The sequence below is a fragment of the Sprattus sprattus genome, assembly GCF_963457725.1.
Source record: "Sprattus sprattus genome assembly, chromosome: 13".
Taxonomy (NCBI): domain Eukaryota; kingdom Metazoa; phylum Chordata; class Actinopteri; order Clupeiformes; family Clupeidae; genus Sprattus; species Sprattus sprattus.
The window spans coordinates 20,690,672-20,709,709 of record NC_137911.1 but is presented as its reverse complement, the minus strand read 5'-3'; the positions used below and the strand labels follow the sequence as shown (position 1 = coordinate 20,709,709).

At 44.1% G+C, this 19,038-nt stretch overlaps 1 protein-coding gene across 1 annotated transcript; it reads right to left on the bottom strand.

The window, feature by feature from the left end:
- Window positions 1-9,432: 9,432 nt before the first annotated feature.
- utp25 (UTP25 small subunit processor component) lies at window positions 9,433-18,722 on the bottom strand (the record flags this gene model as incomplete). Its single annotated transcript, XM_080850511.1, has 12 exons — window positions 9,433-9,716; window positions 10,105-10,350; window positions 10,599-10,708; window positions 11,214-11,396; window positions 11,801-12,003; window positions 12,169-12,385; window positions 12,540-12,932; window positions 13,027-13,115; window positions 17,734-17,997; window positions 18,101-18,263; window positions 18,405-18,444; window positions 18,619-18,722. The coding sequence occupies 12 exons, from the start codon at window positions 18,720-18,722 to the stop codon at window positions 9,461-9,463; spliced, it is 2,268 nt and encodes a 755-aa protein (XP_080706637.1). The 3' UTR covers window positions 9,433-9,460.
- Between the last annotated feature and the right edge of the window lie 316 nt (window positions 18,723-19,038).

The following is a 19,038-nucleotide window of genomic DNA, read 5'->3' as shown; positions in this document are numbered from 1 at the left end:
GCAGTAGCCTGAGAAGCAACCAGTAAATACTGTGAAACATAGCAGCACGTTTTTTATCACTTTTCCACTCCGAAGACAGAATGTTCATGACACATCCCTAAATTAGGTCCGTTCATGACGCACTTTCATAAGGCGTGTCTGAATGACAGAAACCCACCTGAGTCCACCTGAGAACAACAACTGCCTGACTGCCATAAATCCTGTGCAATCCCCCAGACCAGAATATTTTTATGTGGGCCTGCTTTCTGCCAACTTCATTGCCACCAGCTCCATGATAAAATATGGCAAAGGCTGTTGCCACTGCAGCCTTTTAGACTTAGAGCATGCCACACTGAAAGATGAAGCCGGCTACAAGAAAGCCGATAAATAAGGCATGCTCTTTCAGGCTGTCAGTGCACGCTACGCCCGCAGGGAAAGCTTGGTGCAAAAATGGGGCTGTGTGGATTTTTGAATTGGAACAAAAAGTTTCTTAAGAGATGGCTGCTCTTCTCCATCTGCCCAGTGTTCATGTGGCTGTCCTCAAGTTTTGTTTAAAGCTAAGGGTTTAATTGAGTCTTTTTTGTAAAGACATATTGGCAACTTTCTCTTTTGGTACAATCATTGTGGACGTTCTCTTATTAGGTTACCATGCCAGGACTGTAAAAGTAATGATTATTATGTAATGAGGCGATTTTGGTGCCAGGTTGAAGCAAAAACCTTGCTGGATCTCTCCACAGTGCCTCATGAATGCATACTGAGATGGTTAAACAAAACCAGTGTGGATATTTAGAAGACTAAAACAAAAAGAAGGAGCCGTTTCTAAACTAAACACTGACAGGTAATTATATTCCAAATTAAATATACACCACTTAGTGTTTCAACTTTAAACAGACTGGGGATTATTAAAAGTGGGAACAGTCACTGTCAACAGCTACTGTTTTCTATAGCCCAACATAGAATGTCTTCAGTTTTGTTATGGCTAATTGTATCAGCTTTCAGTTCCACAGTAGGGTGTCCATAGCTATCCAGCCATTAAACAATTGGCAATCACAGTCCACAGATTTGTCAGAAAATGTATTAACAGCAAACACATAAACAAACACATTTTTCTTCAAATATCTTGCAAAGGCACAGAGGCAAGAAAGTGTTCTATTTCTGTTAGACAACAATGACCCAATTCAAGATGTATTGCAAAGGAAAGAAAATCGCTATCTATGCACCCATTGAATGCACCCAACAGTGCTTACATTTTCCAGTCTATGGGACTCTGTTCCAACACATCTCTCTTCCTTGCATGGATGAAGATTTCAGTTGCATCTCCTTAAAGCACACAGTACCCGATTAATATTTCATCGAGCCTTGTGTGTGAGGCATGGGAGGCAAATGGAATTCACGGCTAACGTGGATGGAGAACTTTGCTGTTTTCTTGTTGGAGTATCATGACTTATTTATTGGCCTCAAGCAAGCCTTTTCCTATAGTGCAGAGGTCTTCTGCACGTGCCCAGTGTTCTTCAATACGCAATTGCTACTAATATAGTAATTGAGAACATATATGTTATATAATATATTGAGATCAAAACGTGATGAATTATACAGGGTATGACCATTGAAGCCCTTATTGCAATTGCATTATTATGCCCCCCCCCCCCCCCCCCCCCCCTTCAACCAGCTTATCAATCACTCTTTTTAACTAATTCAGCCCATCTAATAGAAGCCACGCTGTGCAGTTTCACTTGTATTTCGAGGTTGATTAAGATAATGTATTCAACTGTTAACTCTGGCAACACTGTGAAGGAAAATGCTAAACATTTACGGCCTATTACAGAGAAATACAAATCCTCTATTTTGCTATTTTGCAAATGCTTTCAGATTATAAGAGCAATCATAGACAGTATATTGACACACACGCAGGAGGATAAGGTAGACAAGTGCTGAAGACTTGCAAGTTGTCAGTCTAAAAATTGTGTATTAAAACGCACCACATGCTTAGGTTGTGTGTGACAGCCTAAATTGTAACTGTTCAGCTGGAGTACACATTTCAAAGCCAATGCTATTTATGATGACCTGGAGAAATATACTCCATTGGCAACACGAGGGCAAATAACACTAGTCGAACAGCCATTGTTTAAATGCAGAGTACAAAATGTCTGCTTTAGATATTAAGCAGCTTCGTAATCCTTAGAACACTATTACTCCAAGGACTTCATTATTGATTTTCATACTAAGATATTTTATGAATGAAATCAGAGCGTTATCTATACAACCTGTTTGAATGTCATAAACAACCTAACGTCGCGCCGTAGACGGTTATTAAAAAACGGTAAAACTGATTCTGACACTGAATTGTCTTACTGCCACATGCACAGAAGTTAACAAGTTAGAAAACAGCCCTGGGAGAAAAGTGATTATTATTGTATCAGTTTTCACTTCTAACCATAACGGCAGGGCAGTGACCGTATAAACTCGCAATCTGAACCGATTGCAGATCAAAACCAATCCAGAGATGAGAAGCCGGGACATGCTACCATGCATGATAGAAATACGGTCGAAAAATGTAAGGAGCTGTCCTTTCAGTACCACATGAAGCCTATGGAACACAAGCACGGCAAATCAACAGCTTTCCAACTGTGAAGACCCGGGATTACTCTATACCGTCCGCCTGGAATCTCTGCAAAATTACAATCGCCTCAAACTTTTAAAATCTCCAATAAGGCACGGCAACATTAACAATAACACCTCAGCCACCATCGCGTACATTTCTGGTTCGCATCATCTTAAGTGAATATATTGTTAACAAAACAGAAGTTATTTATGAGAAGAGGAGACCGTTATTGGCCTACTTACCATCAATCGCCATGATGTTCTGTTTGGACTCAACCAAGGCAAGTGGTTAAAACGGGGAGGAACAGGATGTTGGAATGCCCGAGAGGGGGAGAGGGTGCATTACGGTGTGGTACGTTCTAGTAGGCTATTATGAAACACCTCGCTTACCTTGTGTGATACATAGTGTAGGCTAAACAACATCTAAATGTCGAGACTCATGACTGTATTTCATTCAGATGATCGGATTAATCTGAAACACGAATTATAGCGTAGCGAATTTATTAAATGGGCTGTATTGGTTATTGGGCTCTATTCCTCATTCTGAAATGGAATATTTCAAGCGTGTGCCTATAGTTCTCAAGTGCAACGCTTAAACTCAAACGATAGCCTACTTCATATTACAGCATACTACAATCTATCATATTAAATCCTAAAGCATTTTAAATGCAAAAATAAAAGGTGTGGTGTATAAATGGTAGTAATGTCATTCTGGCCCTTGGTGTATGCAGAAGAATAGATTTAATGATAATTATAAAACAATTGGGTTCTAGCGCGTAATTTAGCTGTTTCTGATTGGACGAGAGACGTTCCATGCTATAGGTTATTCGTCAACATAGTTTACCTACAGTTACGGGATAATCCCTTACCTACCCCACTCCCACGAGTGCTATAAATGCCAACTATATATTTTCAATTCTGCAGTAGCCTCTACTGAGTGGGCTATTCGTCAGACTTATTTTCATGTTTTCAAACCTTAGTATTGACAATAATTGTAGGAAATGAAGATAAATGAGGGCAAGGAAATGCATCATGGAAATTAGACCTAAAAACATTCACAAATGGAAAGCTTTTGTGCTCTCCGGATGACAAGCGTTAACTGAGACTGCCCTCCCTCCCTTTCCTCCTCTTCAACAGCGCTAATGTGGTTTTCCTTCCGCAACAGCACCATGCGTTATTATAATCTGGTAATTAGAGAGAACACAAGCTTTCAGCTTTCAGATAACATCCATATTTGACATGATGGACAAGGATGTCAAGGCAAATGGATCAATCAAAATTAGCATTAATTTCAATTACATAATCCACACATGTACCTACAAATCTGGTTGACAGTTCTGTATTACCTTGATCACAACTAAACGGCCGCTGTTACATAATATAATCAACAAGGCCATACTGTAACAATATTTCTTTTGTGGTCTGTGAGTGGGGCCAATTTAGTTTTTCTAGGGCCATAACTATGCCTTTTAAGGTAGTAAGACCAGTTCTGGCTTTCAAAAGCTTTTAAATTCCACCCAATATCACCATAGAAACATCCACTGTTCTGTGCATTATTCTCTTAGCAACATGAAATAAGGTGTGAGGAAAAAACAAGGAAATTATGTTGCTGCATTTTGTTACAACAAAGCTTGGTTTCACAGATTTCAATTTGCAGCGGCCATATGGGTGTGCTCTGTCTGTTAATTAACAGATGTGCTCTGTCTTCCAGGCTATATCAGCCTAGCTGAGTCATGACAATAGTATCTTTTTTCTCATGACAATGGTAGCTAACTGAGGTAGCAGACCTGAATCCTAGTTATTTCTGAGAATTTCCCTACACCTGTAGGCCTATGCGGTGGACACTGGGGTCACTGAGGGCACACACAATGTGACCTTTCATCTTGTATGAAGAGCATCCCACAAAGGAAGATTTCACACTGAAATGGGGAATGAGAAGGCTATGAAGCTCCTAGCTAGGAAAGGATATTAGTGGATTTGATTTCATTGGCTTGTTTGAATATTTTAAGATTTCAACCTAGTGAGATGTGTGTAATTAAACCCACTAGGTGAAGTGAATACACCTTACAACTGAAGAACTTATAATAATTCCCAGTGCAGTTGCAAAGACACCTACCTGCAGTATTTAAATTGAGAGCAGAGCCTTATATTCTCAGTAATGAGGTGTGTATTGTATTGCAATCTTTCCTCTTCTCCTCCCTCCCTTAGTCTCGCCATTGTTTTGTATTTGAGTTATTTTTGGCTTGGCATACTGAGAGCCCCATCCTCACGGTTCACCAAGCCTCTTGCTGTTGTCATAGTGATGCTCTGAGTTTCTTTTTAACCCTTTGAAAGGCTGCAAAATCACATCTGAGCTTGACTTTCAAGAGGCTATGTCTGCGCATGTGTGTGTGTATGTATGTGTGAGGGGGGGGGGGGGGGGGGGGGTGTAGGTCTTCGCTCCAATCTACTAATGTGAAGGCTGTCCCTCATCAACATATGGGCCATTACCTCTGCTAATTTTACAGACACACAAAAGCTTGTGCTGTTCATGTGTGCAAGAAAGAACAACAGGTCTAAACAGTTTTTCAGAGCCCTTTAAAAGTCTTTGTGTGTGTGTTCCATACTTACTTGATTCCCTGACCTGTGGTTTTGTGACATCAGTGTACACACTGACACACCACTGGCATAGGTCGTTCACAATTCCTCTGAGGTAATCATGCTATTTATGTAATGCTCTCATACACTGATATGGGTCATCTTTTAAATGGCAGGTGCCTCAGCAATCCATGCCATTTGGCTGCTATGGAAACCGAATTGGCCATTGAGTTCCATGGCGCAGGTGGCAGGACTGCTGCCAGAGAAGGCTCTGGGACCCCCGACTACTGACACCCTCATGTCAAGGAGAGGTGCCCCTGAGGATGAGGGACCAATCACAGCACAGCCCCTGAGAACAGAATCAGCATTCTTGTCAGGCCTGGTGATTTATGCTGTCATCCCAGCAGATGGGTATGTGTCGCCCCGTGGAAGGTCACATTACACCACCATCCCCATCCACGGGGCATAAATCTCTGCAATCACCTCAGTCCACCCTGGTGATCCTCCCAGGATAACAGGAAGCAACCAAGGTCGTGAGCCAGATGAGGTTACCCCAAAACCAATCATGCGGAGGGTGGATATGTCCGTTTTAGAACCAGTTTGGTGGTCTACGGTGGAGAGCTGCTGGTTCAACATTCTGTCTGTGGCACAGATGCTCATCCTCTTCAGTCTGTTGTTGCTCTACCCTGCAACCCCTTTTTTATTTTTATAAACAAGCAACAGCCTGACTCTCGACACCACTCCAGATCATCCCCCTTCCACAGACACGCGGGCCGCTGAGGCAGGGTTGCCACGGTAACAAGCTTCCCACTAACGCAGCGGACGTGGTGGAGAATAACAAACACCGTGGGTCCTTAACGGATGAGGGAGAGTGAGGTCACCTTCACTGACCAGTGTGCTCCGAGGACTCGCAGACAGCGTGCACGAGCCTCATTAACGTATCTGCCTGCCCACCGTTACGCACGCAGCCACACAAACCTTTTCTGGGTTCGCTTATTTCATCTATGACATACATTATAAATTATCTTTTCAACAATCTGACGGTGAAAGGTACACTATCACAAGTCAACACCTGGGAGCACCATGCCCATTGTAGGTGAGGTAACACTGTCTGCAAGAGAGGCCCCCGCCCACCCCCCCTTCATACAAACAAAATTGGTCATGGATATACAACACTCCGTCATTCTCAGGAGCACAAAGCGTTCTCTGGTGCACGGTGAATGTAATGTCCACAGTTTGACGCCTCTCTATACTCCATCTCAACCGGCACTGAACAAATGGCCCTACCCAACCTGGTTTAAAGTTTAATGAGCAGGATTCAAGTGGGCCAGGAGAGCGGGCTCTGCTGCCGTGCTTTGTCATATAATGGGGGTAGGTTAGGTTAGGGCTGTTTACGGCATTCTGAAAAATGGTGTATACAGCAAAAGAGTGAAATCCTGTTCTTATTATTTATCTATTATTTTTGCGTGTAGGGGGGGGGGTGTTCAATAATCTGCACTGAATAGATCATAGATTCAACATAGATAGGCAGACTGGTGAATTGGGGTGGGGTTGGGAGAGAATTTGCTTTACTGAGGCAAACTGGACCAGGGCCAAACCACACAAATGCACAGCCATATTCATTATTCACGACGACAGTGTCTGTGCTTCAGGAAGCGACAGCCGCTTCATCTCCCAGCTGACAAGTGAAAAACAGAAAATGATGGAGAGGGCAAGAGAGAGGAGAGTAGAGTAGGGAGAAGAAATCCAAACAGGTCTGAAGAGAACGAGAAAGTCTACAGAAGCATTCTCAGTAAACCTCTCGCTTTACTCTCCACATCTGCACTGGGTCTCATTTTAACACATTTTAAAGTAAAAAAATATATACAGTATATTTAATATTAAGTGTATATATATATATATATATATATATATATATATATATATATAAATGGGAGACAGAGATTTATGAAGTTTATTTTAATGCGTCTCTGAACACAACAGCTATTCTTCCGTCGCCCCAGATCTCACTGCTACGCTGGCCTGGCCTGCATGAGCAGAGTTGTGGTGGGCACACCGCTGGGTTAAATGTCAGCTGCTCTTCCTTTCTCCAGCTGTGCTCAGTCGGCTCCCACGTGTGACAGGGCCCATGACATTATTACACAACCTGACAACACCCCGGGCTACAACACTGGAAAGCTGGGTGGGTGAGGGTGACGTTATTTTCCGAGGGGGTCAAGTAAGTTCTAGTGCAGGGAATGGACCAGAATTATGTTGTTGGTATTAATGTTGCAATTAACTGCTATTCACAATATTTGACCATGTCAGTGAAGTTTTGGGGGGGTATCTGTGGGTTCTACCCTGCCAGAACTGTGTGACCTGGGTTCAGCCTGGGTCTGACCGAACACTGGTGCTGCTGCAGCTGTTGGTACGTCATGCGGTCACACATTTCTGGAAGCTGACCTGGCACGGCTTCTACGTAATGCCAGCAGTCGATTTTAACACAAGTCTGTTCCAAGTTAGAGGTGCATTGAAGGGGAGCTAATTACATAACATTACATAACAAGGCCGGCCATTGGTTCCTACGCAAACAAATGCTTTAGCAACCACTTTAGTGATGTTCAGCTAAATTTGCAATTTGAAGGGCTGCTCGGTGTAAATACGAGAGACACATATGAATGGTGACGACACCGTAACCGATTACTCACTCTTACTTTTTCTCTCCTGATGTCCATTTGCTTGCCAAGCCATTTGTCCCTCGTCTCCATCTTTGTGGTGCATTGTTGCAGGTGACCTCTCCTGTTTCGTTGGGGTGAGGGATTGAAGCGAGCCACCAGTCAAGAGAGACATCAGCGCTCTTAGTGGGGGTAAGCGAGGGGCTGCAGCCCGGGGACTGACACACGGCTCGGAGGCGAGGGGGAAGGTCAAGCCGAAGCTTTTAAGATGTCATCGAAAGGATCCTGAGCTAAGAAGAGCCCCAGAAGCGGAAAAGGTGACAGCAGTCTGTAAGTGTTGCTTGGAAGATCTAGTGATTCTATCAGGGCTGGTCAGGGTTCATATCAAGTATAGCGGCTGTTTCAATAGCCAAATTATGTAAACTACAGCAGTAGTCTTAATCATTATGCCAACACATTGTCTCAATAAATACATGTTTTGCTCCCCACTCACTGTGGCCAGTGGGTTTAAATGGCTGATGATTGACAGATTCAGAGAATTCAGTCGATAGTAAGACACGCATACAGTTCCAGCGGCCCAACCCACCCGTCACACCACGCACGCCTTATGAAGATCGATGTTGCCAGGAGATAACGGGATGGGGACTTCACTTCACTTCCCAGCTGCCTCTGGAGATTAACAAGGTGGTTTAGAAAAGGGCACCTTTATCACATGGATACTTCCAGCTGTAAGTGAATGGGAGTGGACGGGGGGCAATATGGGTGATGTATGCTGTGTTGTTCATTTAGAATACACAACATCTAGAGATTTACTACACTATCAGAGAGATGTGGCCAATTATGTGACTGCTTTGACCCAAAGATGAACACCAAAGATGAACACCATCTTTTTGTGAGCTTGGGTGAGACTGTGATGTGTAGTGTGATGTTCACACTTTATAGCTTTGAGGTTGCACAAATACAATCTACTGAGCTAATACAATACCTGCCCTCTGCAAGTGAGTCTGCACAACAATTATCTATGTTATGATAAATTCCAAACAATTTATTACATCACTATGGAAAAGATGTGAAAAACATGTCAACTGTGTGAAATAGTTTGCATTGAAAGACTACAAATCTGGAGAGACAATGTCATGTACAAAGTCTGATGAGAAGAACAACTTAAATCAAAGCACAAGTCAATCAAAGCCTCCTTACAAGCCACAGCAGATGGACTTCCTCTGCAATGATCGACGCAACAGACATCATGGCAATTTAACTGCAACGGCACCATCTGCATCCTTCTCCGTCACTCACACACCATCGGCTTCCGGAGGAGGTGTTACCGAGCAGAAACAACGTATCCGCAGGCTTTCAATTTCAGAGAGCTCTTCAAGTCAGACAGTCAGACATGTTATTAACTCTCCCAGTTTTGTTCCATTTAGGTTTAAAAAGGCAAAGAAAAAAAAAAGAAGAAGAAGAAAAAAAACCCAAATGATCTGCTTCCTTCCTGAGGCAGTGCAGCGTTTAATTCTGATCTATGTCTAGTCACACTTTAGTGTGTGCAAAGTCTGCAATGCTTTTGGGACGCCTTCCCCAGTCTAAACCCTCTTGTTCCCCCTCTCCCCCTCTCTCGGTCTCTCAGTCTCTTGGTGTCTCTCTCTCTCTCACAAGGCCTTGTCCTCCCCGGTGATGAAGAGGTGCACTGGCTTCTTGGACTGCAGCATCTGGGCCGCGCGCTCTGCTCCGGCCACAGCGGCCAGCTTGTGGGCATCGTAGCGAGAGTAGAGGGCCGTGCAGGTGCAGCTTGCAGTGTCGACCACATCAGTGCCCGCCTGCAGCATGTTACACACCTCGCTGTAGAAGTGGGAATAGGTGGGCAGCCCGTAGAAGAGGAGGTGTCGGATCCCCTTTATGGTGTATCTATGATTTCAGAGAGAGGAGTGTTGATATTAAACCTAGAATAGCCTACTGTTGATAAATGACTATATATTCTGTCATAAACCTACATTAATTTGTATCTTAATGACATATGATATAACACTTCTATCTACCCACCACCTTAGTAGACAAAAGCTCTTTTGAGTGTACAAAGTAACAACCTCTCTATTTTAAGTAGACTATAGCACATGGTGTGGTTCATAGCCAGTAATCTCATCAGGGAAAATCCTCAAATCCTGTCAGAGAATTTGAAAAAAATCAGCACAGCCTGTGCTCACAGAAATGGTGGAAAGCACCACGTTTCCAACAGTTCATGAAGAGGTCTGCTGTGGTTTAACATTTTGGCAAAATACTATTTCTGTCCCCTCACCTCTTGTAGAAGTGGAACCGCTCACTGAAGAGAAGGAACTGGATGTCGCCATTCTGGAAGTAATGGCGTGCCCTGGACACTTCAGACCGCTGCGAGTACTCCGAGATGCTGGTGAAGTTCACCTCCTCCTTCTTCAGGTAGTTGCGTAAGCGCACAAAGTCAAAGTATGACGGCACGTAGATGAAGGTGTGGGACATGACGGAGTCTCTGTACTGGGGCAACACCTTGTCCACAAAAAACTGAAACCTGTCCAATGAACGCAGTCAGTTTAGTGGCAGCACTGGACCCATGTTATAAACATTTCATTTATATCAATGATTTACATACAATAACAATATTCAGTGGAATATTGAGGAATAAGAGAGGACACTAGAAACACCTACAAACATACACCTGCAGCAGCTGCTTAAGGAAAACAGCAAGTCACAAAAACTAAAGTGATCAACAGCGCCCCCTTGTGTTCATACTGCTGCACAATTTCCCAGGAAACACACCTTGCATCCTGGTCCATCAAACTGTCTGCTTGGAACAACTGGAATACGTGTGGCAACTGCACAAGCACCTGGCAGATTGAACCAGTTTTGGGGAGGTTTTTGATGGCAACCTAACAAAAGCAAATATGACAATAATTAATATCAATTAAAAATCCATATTGTTTTTAAAATGACATATTACCAACATTAACAATTAAAAACCCTGTTAAGGGAAACGTCAGCATTTTTAACCAGGGCGTTAAAAGGCTAAAGCCAGCAACCACAAAACAGCAATAAAAGGAAATCCCATCCTAAGACGGCCTGTCAAAGTAAACCAATGGTTTTCGCCACTGAGTCTCGTAAATGTTATTATAAGGGACTAAGAACATGGACAGGATCCCTGAAGAGATACACCTGTGTGTTTGCCTCAATAACTGTAAACAAACTGTAGAAAATGAGTGTTTGTACGGTCAGTGCTTTAGCATTCTTTTCTTCCAATCTCTGACATAGCACACTGTTCACCAAGTACTGGAATCTTTGTTTACCATTTACAGAGCCAGGAGTATGCGGGATCAGTTTATTTTTTTTCAATGCGCACACACACGGGACAGAATTAGTATGTAAGAGCTGCCTCACCTGTCCTCTGCAGTTGAAGCTGTGCTTGGTCAGAATGTTATTTATCTGAGGCTCCTGGATGGAGCTGAACACCAGGGTCTGGCGGTAGTACTTTGCCCAGCCGTTCAGGTTCCACATGCGCACTCTGGAAAAGTCCACTCCATGGGAGTCCGACGGCTGCAGGTTCAGGTGCTTCATAACATGCTGAGAAATAAACAGGGGCTTTGGTCAGACACCCTAACATCAACTTGAACAATTTTAAGTTTCTTGCTCGCAACTGCCATAACAAAATGCTAAAGCCATGATTCTGAATACCCTAGCCTGGAAGAATACATTACAATAGAGTGTGCTGGGACTTTCATGTCTAAATCAATGGATAATGAACCTATCGAGATGAATAGACGAGTTCAACAGCCTTTCAGGTCATTTATATTACTGTGCGTTACAATACTGGAAGGGTCTGCTCGCCGGTCGTTTCTCTTTATACACTGGCTGATCTAACTGTTAAGCCTCATTACATATAGTGCAAGATCTCTTGCAAACACCGTTCCACGCAGGAGCTGAGCGGCGGCTCTAGAGAGGGCACTCTGGCTCAGCTGAGGACGTACCAGCACATGCTCCCAGTTCTGCATGAGAAGGACATCCGCCTGGTCCAACACCACCACCTCGATGGAGGACAGGAAGTCAAAGTCACGCTTCTTCTCCCCCTCCACCCCCAGCACCGTGCGCAGGCCCAGCGGGGAGGCGATGATGATATCCGATGAGTAGAACGGTGAATAAAGGCGAATGCTGCGCTTCAATATAGATACACCTACATGACCACAAACACAGGAAAGGAACAACTACAGGAGTTGACAAAGAAAAGGACAGCAAGAAATACAAGCAAAGAATTCTCCACCATTTTAATGCTTTTCGTGAAATTGGTCGTAAGAGAAATCAGACCCTCAATAGCAAATGAGTAGAAATGCTTGCTTACATATCCTGAAATGGTCATCTACGTTGCCAGAGAAGATAGCTTGGTAGTCGTCGGGTCTGATGAGGTTGGCTGGTCGGTCCTCGGGATCCTCCCCAAACTCATCCTTGAACCTCTTCTTGTTGCTCACGTCAATCTTTTTCTCTTTGGGCTCCAGGAGGTGGACGAAGGTCTGGACCACTTGCAAGGCACTGTCTCGGAAGGGCACCACGATCAGCACCTGTCCCAAGAGCAAAATCAGTGCATGGTAACCTCTGGGTAGGGAGATGCCACTTCACAGTTTCAAATGTACACTTACCCGTTCATGAAAGTCACTGAATGCAGGTGCAATGTATTTGACATCCTGATATCTATCTGAGAGTTAAGAGTGTTACCTTTGGCCTGGTAAGGCCTTGGTCTCGGGCCTCATCATCCCCCATCTTGCCATCCTTGAGGCTGGCGTTGTGGGTGAGCACGTTGGAGTTGGCCTTCAGCACATGGTTTAGAACATGCAAACAGTAGGCGCTCCTCACCTCCTTTGCATCAGTGGAAGGCGAGCACTCGGGGACATACACATCCCTGTAGGTACCCATGAGGCCCAAGAGCTCCCTCTGCAGGTCGCTCAGCTCCTGTGGAGGTGCACCCTTTGGCTGAAAGGCTTGATTCAGCGAGGTCCAGTTAGCTTGAAGGGACTTGTGGAGAGGGGGGATGTCAATGCTGGATGCTTGCCCTGGGGCTGGGAGCCTCTCCAGGCTAGAGGTGCAAAGCAGGTTACCCAGTCTGGGCCACTGTATGGAAGAACATGAGATTTATTTAAAGATGGCTCCATCCAATCTGGTTTTAGACCATCCAACCCAGACTATCCAAGAAGTTGAAGATTACCTTGATCTGAGTCTTAGTTTTTTTACTATCTGCCATCAGCTTCACCTCCTCTTCAGAAAGTTCTGTATTCATGTATTTCAAGAAAGTGTCTGGAAAGAAAGAATCATCACGCTCAGAAGAATTACACAATTGATTTTACAAAATAAAATGAATGAATGGCCTAGCTAGCACACCACCATTTCCATTTCCAGGTGTCTCCTAACCAATACAAAAATCACCAAATACAAAAGCAAACAGCAAACCATCCCCACAAGGGAGCAAGAACGTAGGTACCTTACCTTGTGAGCAGGCACCAGATAAATGTGGGTGCATAAAAAGTAATAGTAATCTTACCCGATTGGAAAGGTATCAATAATTCAACAAAACTGCAGATCAATTAGGTAGAACATATAGGGGGGTGCCACACCAAGTGTTGTGTCCTCCACAGTGGTCAAGATAAAGATCAATCAAATTAACCTTATTAATAGCAAGGTTGAAGGTCTTTGGAGTTCTGAATAGAAAAGGTTGGCATCATTCATCCTTTTTTGACATCAAATAAACAAATAGCGTATATAAATCAAAGCTTTTATTAACATAATGATCAGAAATAAAAAAAACACATAATATATATAATCTAACTAAATGTAACTAACTAATGAATTAAAGGTGTGTGTGTGTTGGGGGGGATGAAAGACAGGCACTATGTGTATGTGTGAGGTTGCGTGCTCGAGTATGCGCTATGTGTGCGTGTGTTCCTTTGTTCAGTCACTGTTGTTCCGTGTTGAGCCTATGTGAAACAGGAGGTTTGAGTGTTCCCTTCGTGTGTGTGGCTATATGAAGGCCAATGAAGGTGTAATATGTGCAAATATGTTGCCAAGTTAGTTAGGACAGGAGGTGGTTAGTATTGCATGCAACACCATATGTCTCTGAGAATCCTAACAATAACCCTTGCATGGTGTGGCGAAGCCAATTACCAAGCAACCATGAAAATATATCACGAGTTATGTTTAGTGAACAAAACAGATCAAGTACATGAACAGTGGCAAAGGTAAAACAGTGGAACGCTTAGCCAGGTAGTGAGCATGCTAGGATAGCTAAATGCTCAGGGAAGGAGATCGTGCAGGCGGATCCCTTGTTGATGAGGTAGAAAGTCTCCGCAGAGGAGTTATGTCGTAGCTGTAATGTCGCAGTTACAGTGCAGTGTAGATCGGAGGACTGTCGCAAGTTCTTGATTAAAGTAAAACACAATGGATAAATCCCCGTTGTACCAACAATGGTCTATAGCCTAAATCTATTTAGAAGTACAGTCATGTATGTTTTTTGTGGTTTTCTACTTAGAATGAGGTAGCCTGTCCTGATGTTTGTTCCAGTGGTCTCAGTTTTTCGTAAAATAAAACCAGTCAGGTGGACTGTCCTTGTCTTTATGCCACTGTGTGAAGCACAACCGACGCGGAATTATGCAAAGAGGCACATCACAAGCCTCACACTTGTAAATGGTGTTGCTCTTGCATAGCCGACACCTCCTCCTCCCCTTGGAGGCAGTGAGACAGGGATCATCAGAGAGCTCACAGACGACGCTCGGGTAACAGGCAAAAGGCTTGGTCTTTGGCTTTGGTGGCAGAGGAGCAATGACAACTGCCTGCTCCACCTGCTCCACCTGCTCCACTTTAGCCAGCTGCTCACACAGAACCATCCTGAAGGCCTTCTGGTTGAGGTGCTTTTGCTTCTTCGCCTCTGCCATCTCCTTGAAGATAATGAAGCTGTTTACCACCGCAATATCTACAAAGTGCAGAAACAGCTTTGTGGTCCACTGTAATGTCTTCCGGTGCGAGGTGAAGTACTTGATGAGGGCATCAGAGAGGTCCACCCCGCCCATGTACTTGTTGTACTCTGTGACTGGTTCAGGAACAGGAATCTTTCCCTTGGACCACAATCCATCAGGGCGCCGGATACGGCGCATCACACCCTCACTACTGTAGGCTTTGTGGACAGTGGAGCACATGACGACGTCACGCGCGTCCTTCCACTTCACAAAAAGCAGGGGGCCCTCGCGGATCCAGCGCATTTCCCCTCTAGCAGCTTTCTTGGACAACGCATTCTCAGTTGTGCGTGGAAACCCCACCCGGTTCTCCCGCAAGGTCCCACATGCCCCATAGCGCAGCTGGTGGAGATGGGTGAAAAGCTTGGAGCTGGTGTAGAAGTTGTCCACATACACATGGAACCCTGTGCCAAGATAGCGCACCTCGAGTAAGTCGACAACTGCGTCAAAGCACAGCCCATTGCCACTCGGAGCCTGCGACTTCCCCTGGTAAATTGAGAAGTTGCATGTGTAACCACTTTGGCTGTCGGCCAGGACGAATAGCTTGTAACCCCATTTTGTGGGCTTGGCCTTCATATACTGCTTCATCCTATTATTGGCTTTTGTGGCTACCATGCGCTCATCAACTGACAGATTTTTGTGTGGGTGGTAGTATGCCTTGCAGGCGTTGAGGAGGTCATCAAGAAGAGGCCTCAGGCGGAAAAGGCCATCATGCCCAGGCTGACCACGGAGCTGGTCATTCACCACTCCAGCAGCTGGGTCACACATATGTAAATATGCATTTATGGCCGAAAACCTGTAGCCTGGCATGACCCTGGAAGGAAAGGGAAAGCTGAAAAGGGGAGTTTTCTTCCACAGGTCCCTTTGAGCTGACACCTTGACCAGACCGTTATACACCACAAGGCACAAGAAGTTGAGCATCTCATTTGGCGTGACATCTGTCCACACCCCCTTTGCACCCTCACCACGCCTCTGGGCAGCAAATTTGTTGGTGTTGGTGCACAGCGTTTGAAGGACAACAGGTGTGAAAAACAGCTTGAAAATTTCCAGGGGGCTGTATGTCTTCTGGAAATCAAGCTGAGCTCCAGGCGTTCTCTTAGGGCAGAATGGAAACTGTGGGGGGCGCACATCCTCCTCAGACGCATCATGCCATCTATCCTCCAGTGGGGCAGATGAGCTCCTCTTTGAAGGAGTGGGTGTTCTCCTCTTTGACGGTGTGGGTGTGCTCCTCTTTGACGGTGTGGCTGGGCTCCTCTTTGAAGGAGTGGGTGTGCTCCTCTTTGAAGGAGTGGGTGTGCTCCTCTTTGAAGGAGTGGGTGTGCTCCTCTTTGAAGGAGTGGGTGTGCTCCTCTTTGAAGGTGTGGTCGCGCTCCTCTTGGATGGGCTCACACTCACACTTCTGGCCCCTTTCTTCCTTGGAGTATGAGTAAGGCTTGAGGGACTTGGCAGGTCAGAAGAGCTGAGGGGCGTTCGGAGAGGGGAGAGGTCAGATGCACCCATGGGAGTCTCTGAAGAAAAACTGGGTAGTTGGGGAGAGGTAGAGCCAGATGTGCCTCCTGCAGGGACATCTCTGAAATGAAAGAAATTGGCAAATATCACACAAACAACCCAGCAATCCAGTAGCAAACGCATTCAGGGCACAAGCAAAAAAGTGCACTAACCTCAGAGTACTAAGATTTTTCTAAGACTAACAGATATTGTAAAAAAAAGCACACAATGTGCCTATATTGTTATGAGGATCTATAATTACATCCTCAAATTTCATGATTGAGTATGAACGTAAACAGAACATATATATATATATATATATATATATATATATATATATATATAAATTCTAACATGTATAAGTCAAAAGCGCCTAACTAGATGTTGAACTACTGAAAAACGATGTGAGATAAAAAGACTGCATCTTGGCTAGCCACATTCACGTAGCTAATGTTAGCAGCTCAGCCAGTGAGCACGCAACGCTAATAGTATTATGAGTATGTGCAACAGTATATGCAGATGTGTACTTACGTGTCGAGGACACAATCCAGCTGTTCCGCCAACGCCTCCTCTTCAGGGGAATGCAGGCTAGCTCCATCTGAACGGCGTTCATTGCGGCTGTCAACTTTGTCGTCGCTGTAAAATATCCTCTTCCGCACTTGATCACGCGTAAATATCTTCATTTTTGAAGCTAGAGGAGTCACGAAGCAACGCACAGATTATAAAAATCTTGTCGTCAAAAATGGCATTGTCTTCGGAATTAATTCAATACCTCTTGTGAATGAGTAATGGACTAGCAGCGGTGGCGCATGGCGTATAGAACTACGGATGTGCATGAACCAATCACATCTCTAATTTACTCAAAGATGGGCAATGGACATGATTTTGAACTTGAGACTGAGTACTACTTGGTAAAATCAGATGCTAGTGACTGGATAGGAGAAACCACCCTTTTCGTAAGGGGTAAATCAGTGGAAGAAGACTATCGAACGCGGAATAAAATGTACTGGGGAGAATAATAACTAGAAAGTTTCGTAGAAGAAATGGCTTTGATTATTCAAGTAGGTTTTTGAAAAAAAGTCAAATCAGGTCATGGCAACTAGGAGTTCGAGAAGATGGAGATTGTAAGTTATGGGAAATAGTACAAAATGCGCTTCTATGATGTAAGCACATAAATAAACCACGATAATATTCTTGGTTAAACTATCCAGTCTTATCATTTAGTTGTTTGGATAAAAAAATGTTTATTTTTTATTTTTTTCTATTGCAGAAAACAAGACAGTTTGGCAAAGATAGGATGTTTAAATGGACGATTATTTTGACGAAGCATAACAACTATATACATACACATATAGTTACATACATTAACACACTGTAAGATAGGCCTATAACTCTGTGTTTAAGTGTCAGTCATCCCTCACCTTCTTCCCCTTCAGTAGTTGTGTCATCTTCTCCATCTGGATCTCCCTCTGTAGGGATGTTTGTCTCCAGACAGAACTGGGATTCGTGCTTCTTGTCTGTGAATTCATCCCCTGCTTGGCCTCCCTCGCGGTCCTCCACTACATCCAATGCTCCACCAGCTTTCACCACTGCTTCACCCCCCTTAAGATTAGGATCAACCTCCTTCTCTTTCGTGTCACTTTCTTCCTCACCATCTTGCTCAGATTCAAGCTCACTTTCTTCTTCTGCAAGGAATCATAGATTGTGCTTACAACTATTCACAACAAGCATTGAAATAATGTTGCGTCTGATATAGGGCAGTTCTTGACAAAGAATAGTTACACTTACGTTCTTCACTTAATTCTTCTTCCTCCTCCTCATCGCTCTCGTCCTCCTCGCTATCATCCTCGGACTGCTTCAGCGTGCCTAGTAGTTTCTGATAAGCTGATGGCTGCTCCTCCGGCTGGAGCTCATCATCGCTTTCATTAATCTTTCGCTTTGGACTGTCACGCTGCACGTCAGATAAAATAAAGTTAGCAAAGACAGCTAAGTTACTTAACCACGTTAACTAGGTTGGTAGTTTACAAAAATGACGTCAGCGCAGGTAGTAAATTAACGGATTCTGCAAAATGAGAAATGACTCGTTACTTACCAGATGTACAATCTGCGTCCTCTCAGGTCTCTCATTAACACTGAAAAAGAGTCAAGGCAAAATCAGCAGAAGCAACTATGATTTAGTGTTCACTAACATGATGAAACTCTTCATAGCTTGCTTGCTTGCTAGCAGCTATCCTAGTGGGTTATTTCTATACCAGAAGAACACAACATTATTCAATAACATGCCATGTCCTTGTTCCCCTACTTACATATCGTGGAAGGGATGCTCTTCGCCAAACTCCTTCAAATGTTTTTTATGCTTCTTTGTTAATTTGCTAATAGCATCGTTTTCCCTTCGTTGTCTCTTCCCCATGTTGACACGCTTGCCAGCCGACCCACGTGCTACAAATACGTCTCTGGTGTTTCAGGAAATAAGCAAGTACTGCCACCTATTAGATCGGAGTATGCACGACACACAAAAAAAAATTCAAGCACGGGGAATCAGTCGTATCCTACACTGAAGTCAGAATCAGTTAGTTATTTCAGTAAAATAAATAAATTAATCCCTCAAGTATTCTTAGACAAACAAGACTTTTGACTTGCCCTCCAGGCAGAACATTTTGCACTGTCGTGACAATGGATCTGATAATGTATTTGGACTTACAGGTGTGTTCCTTTCAGGTACAAGT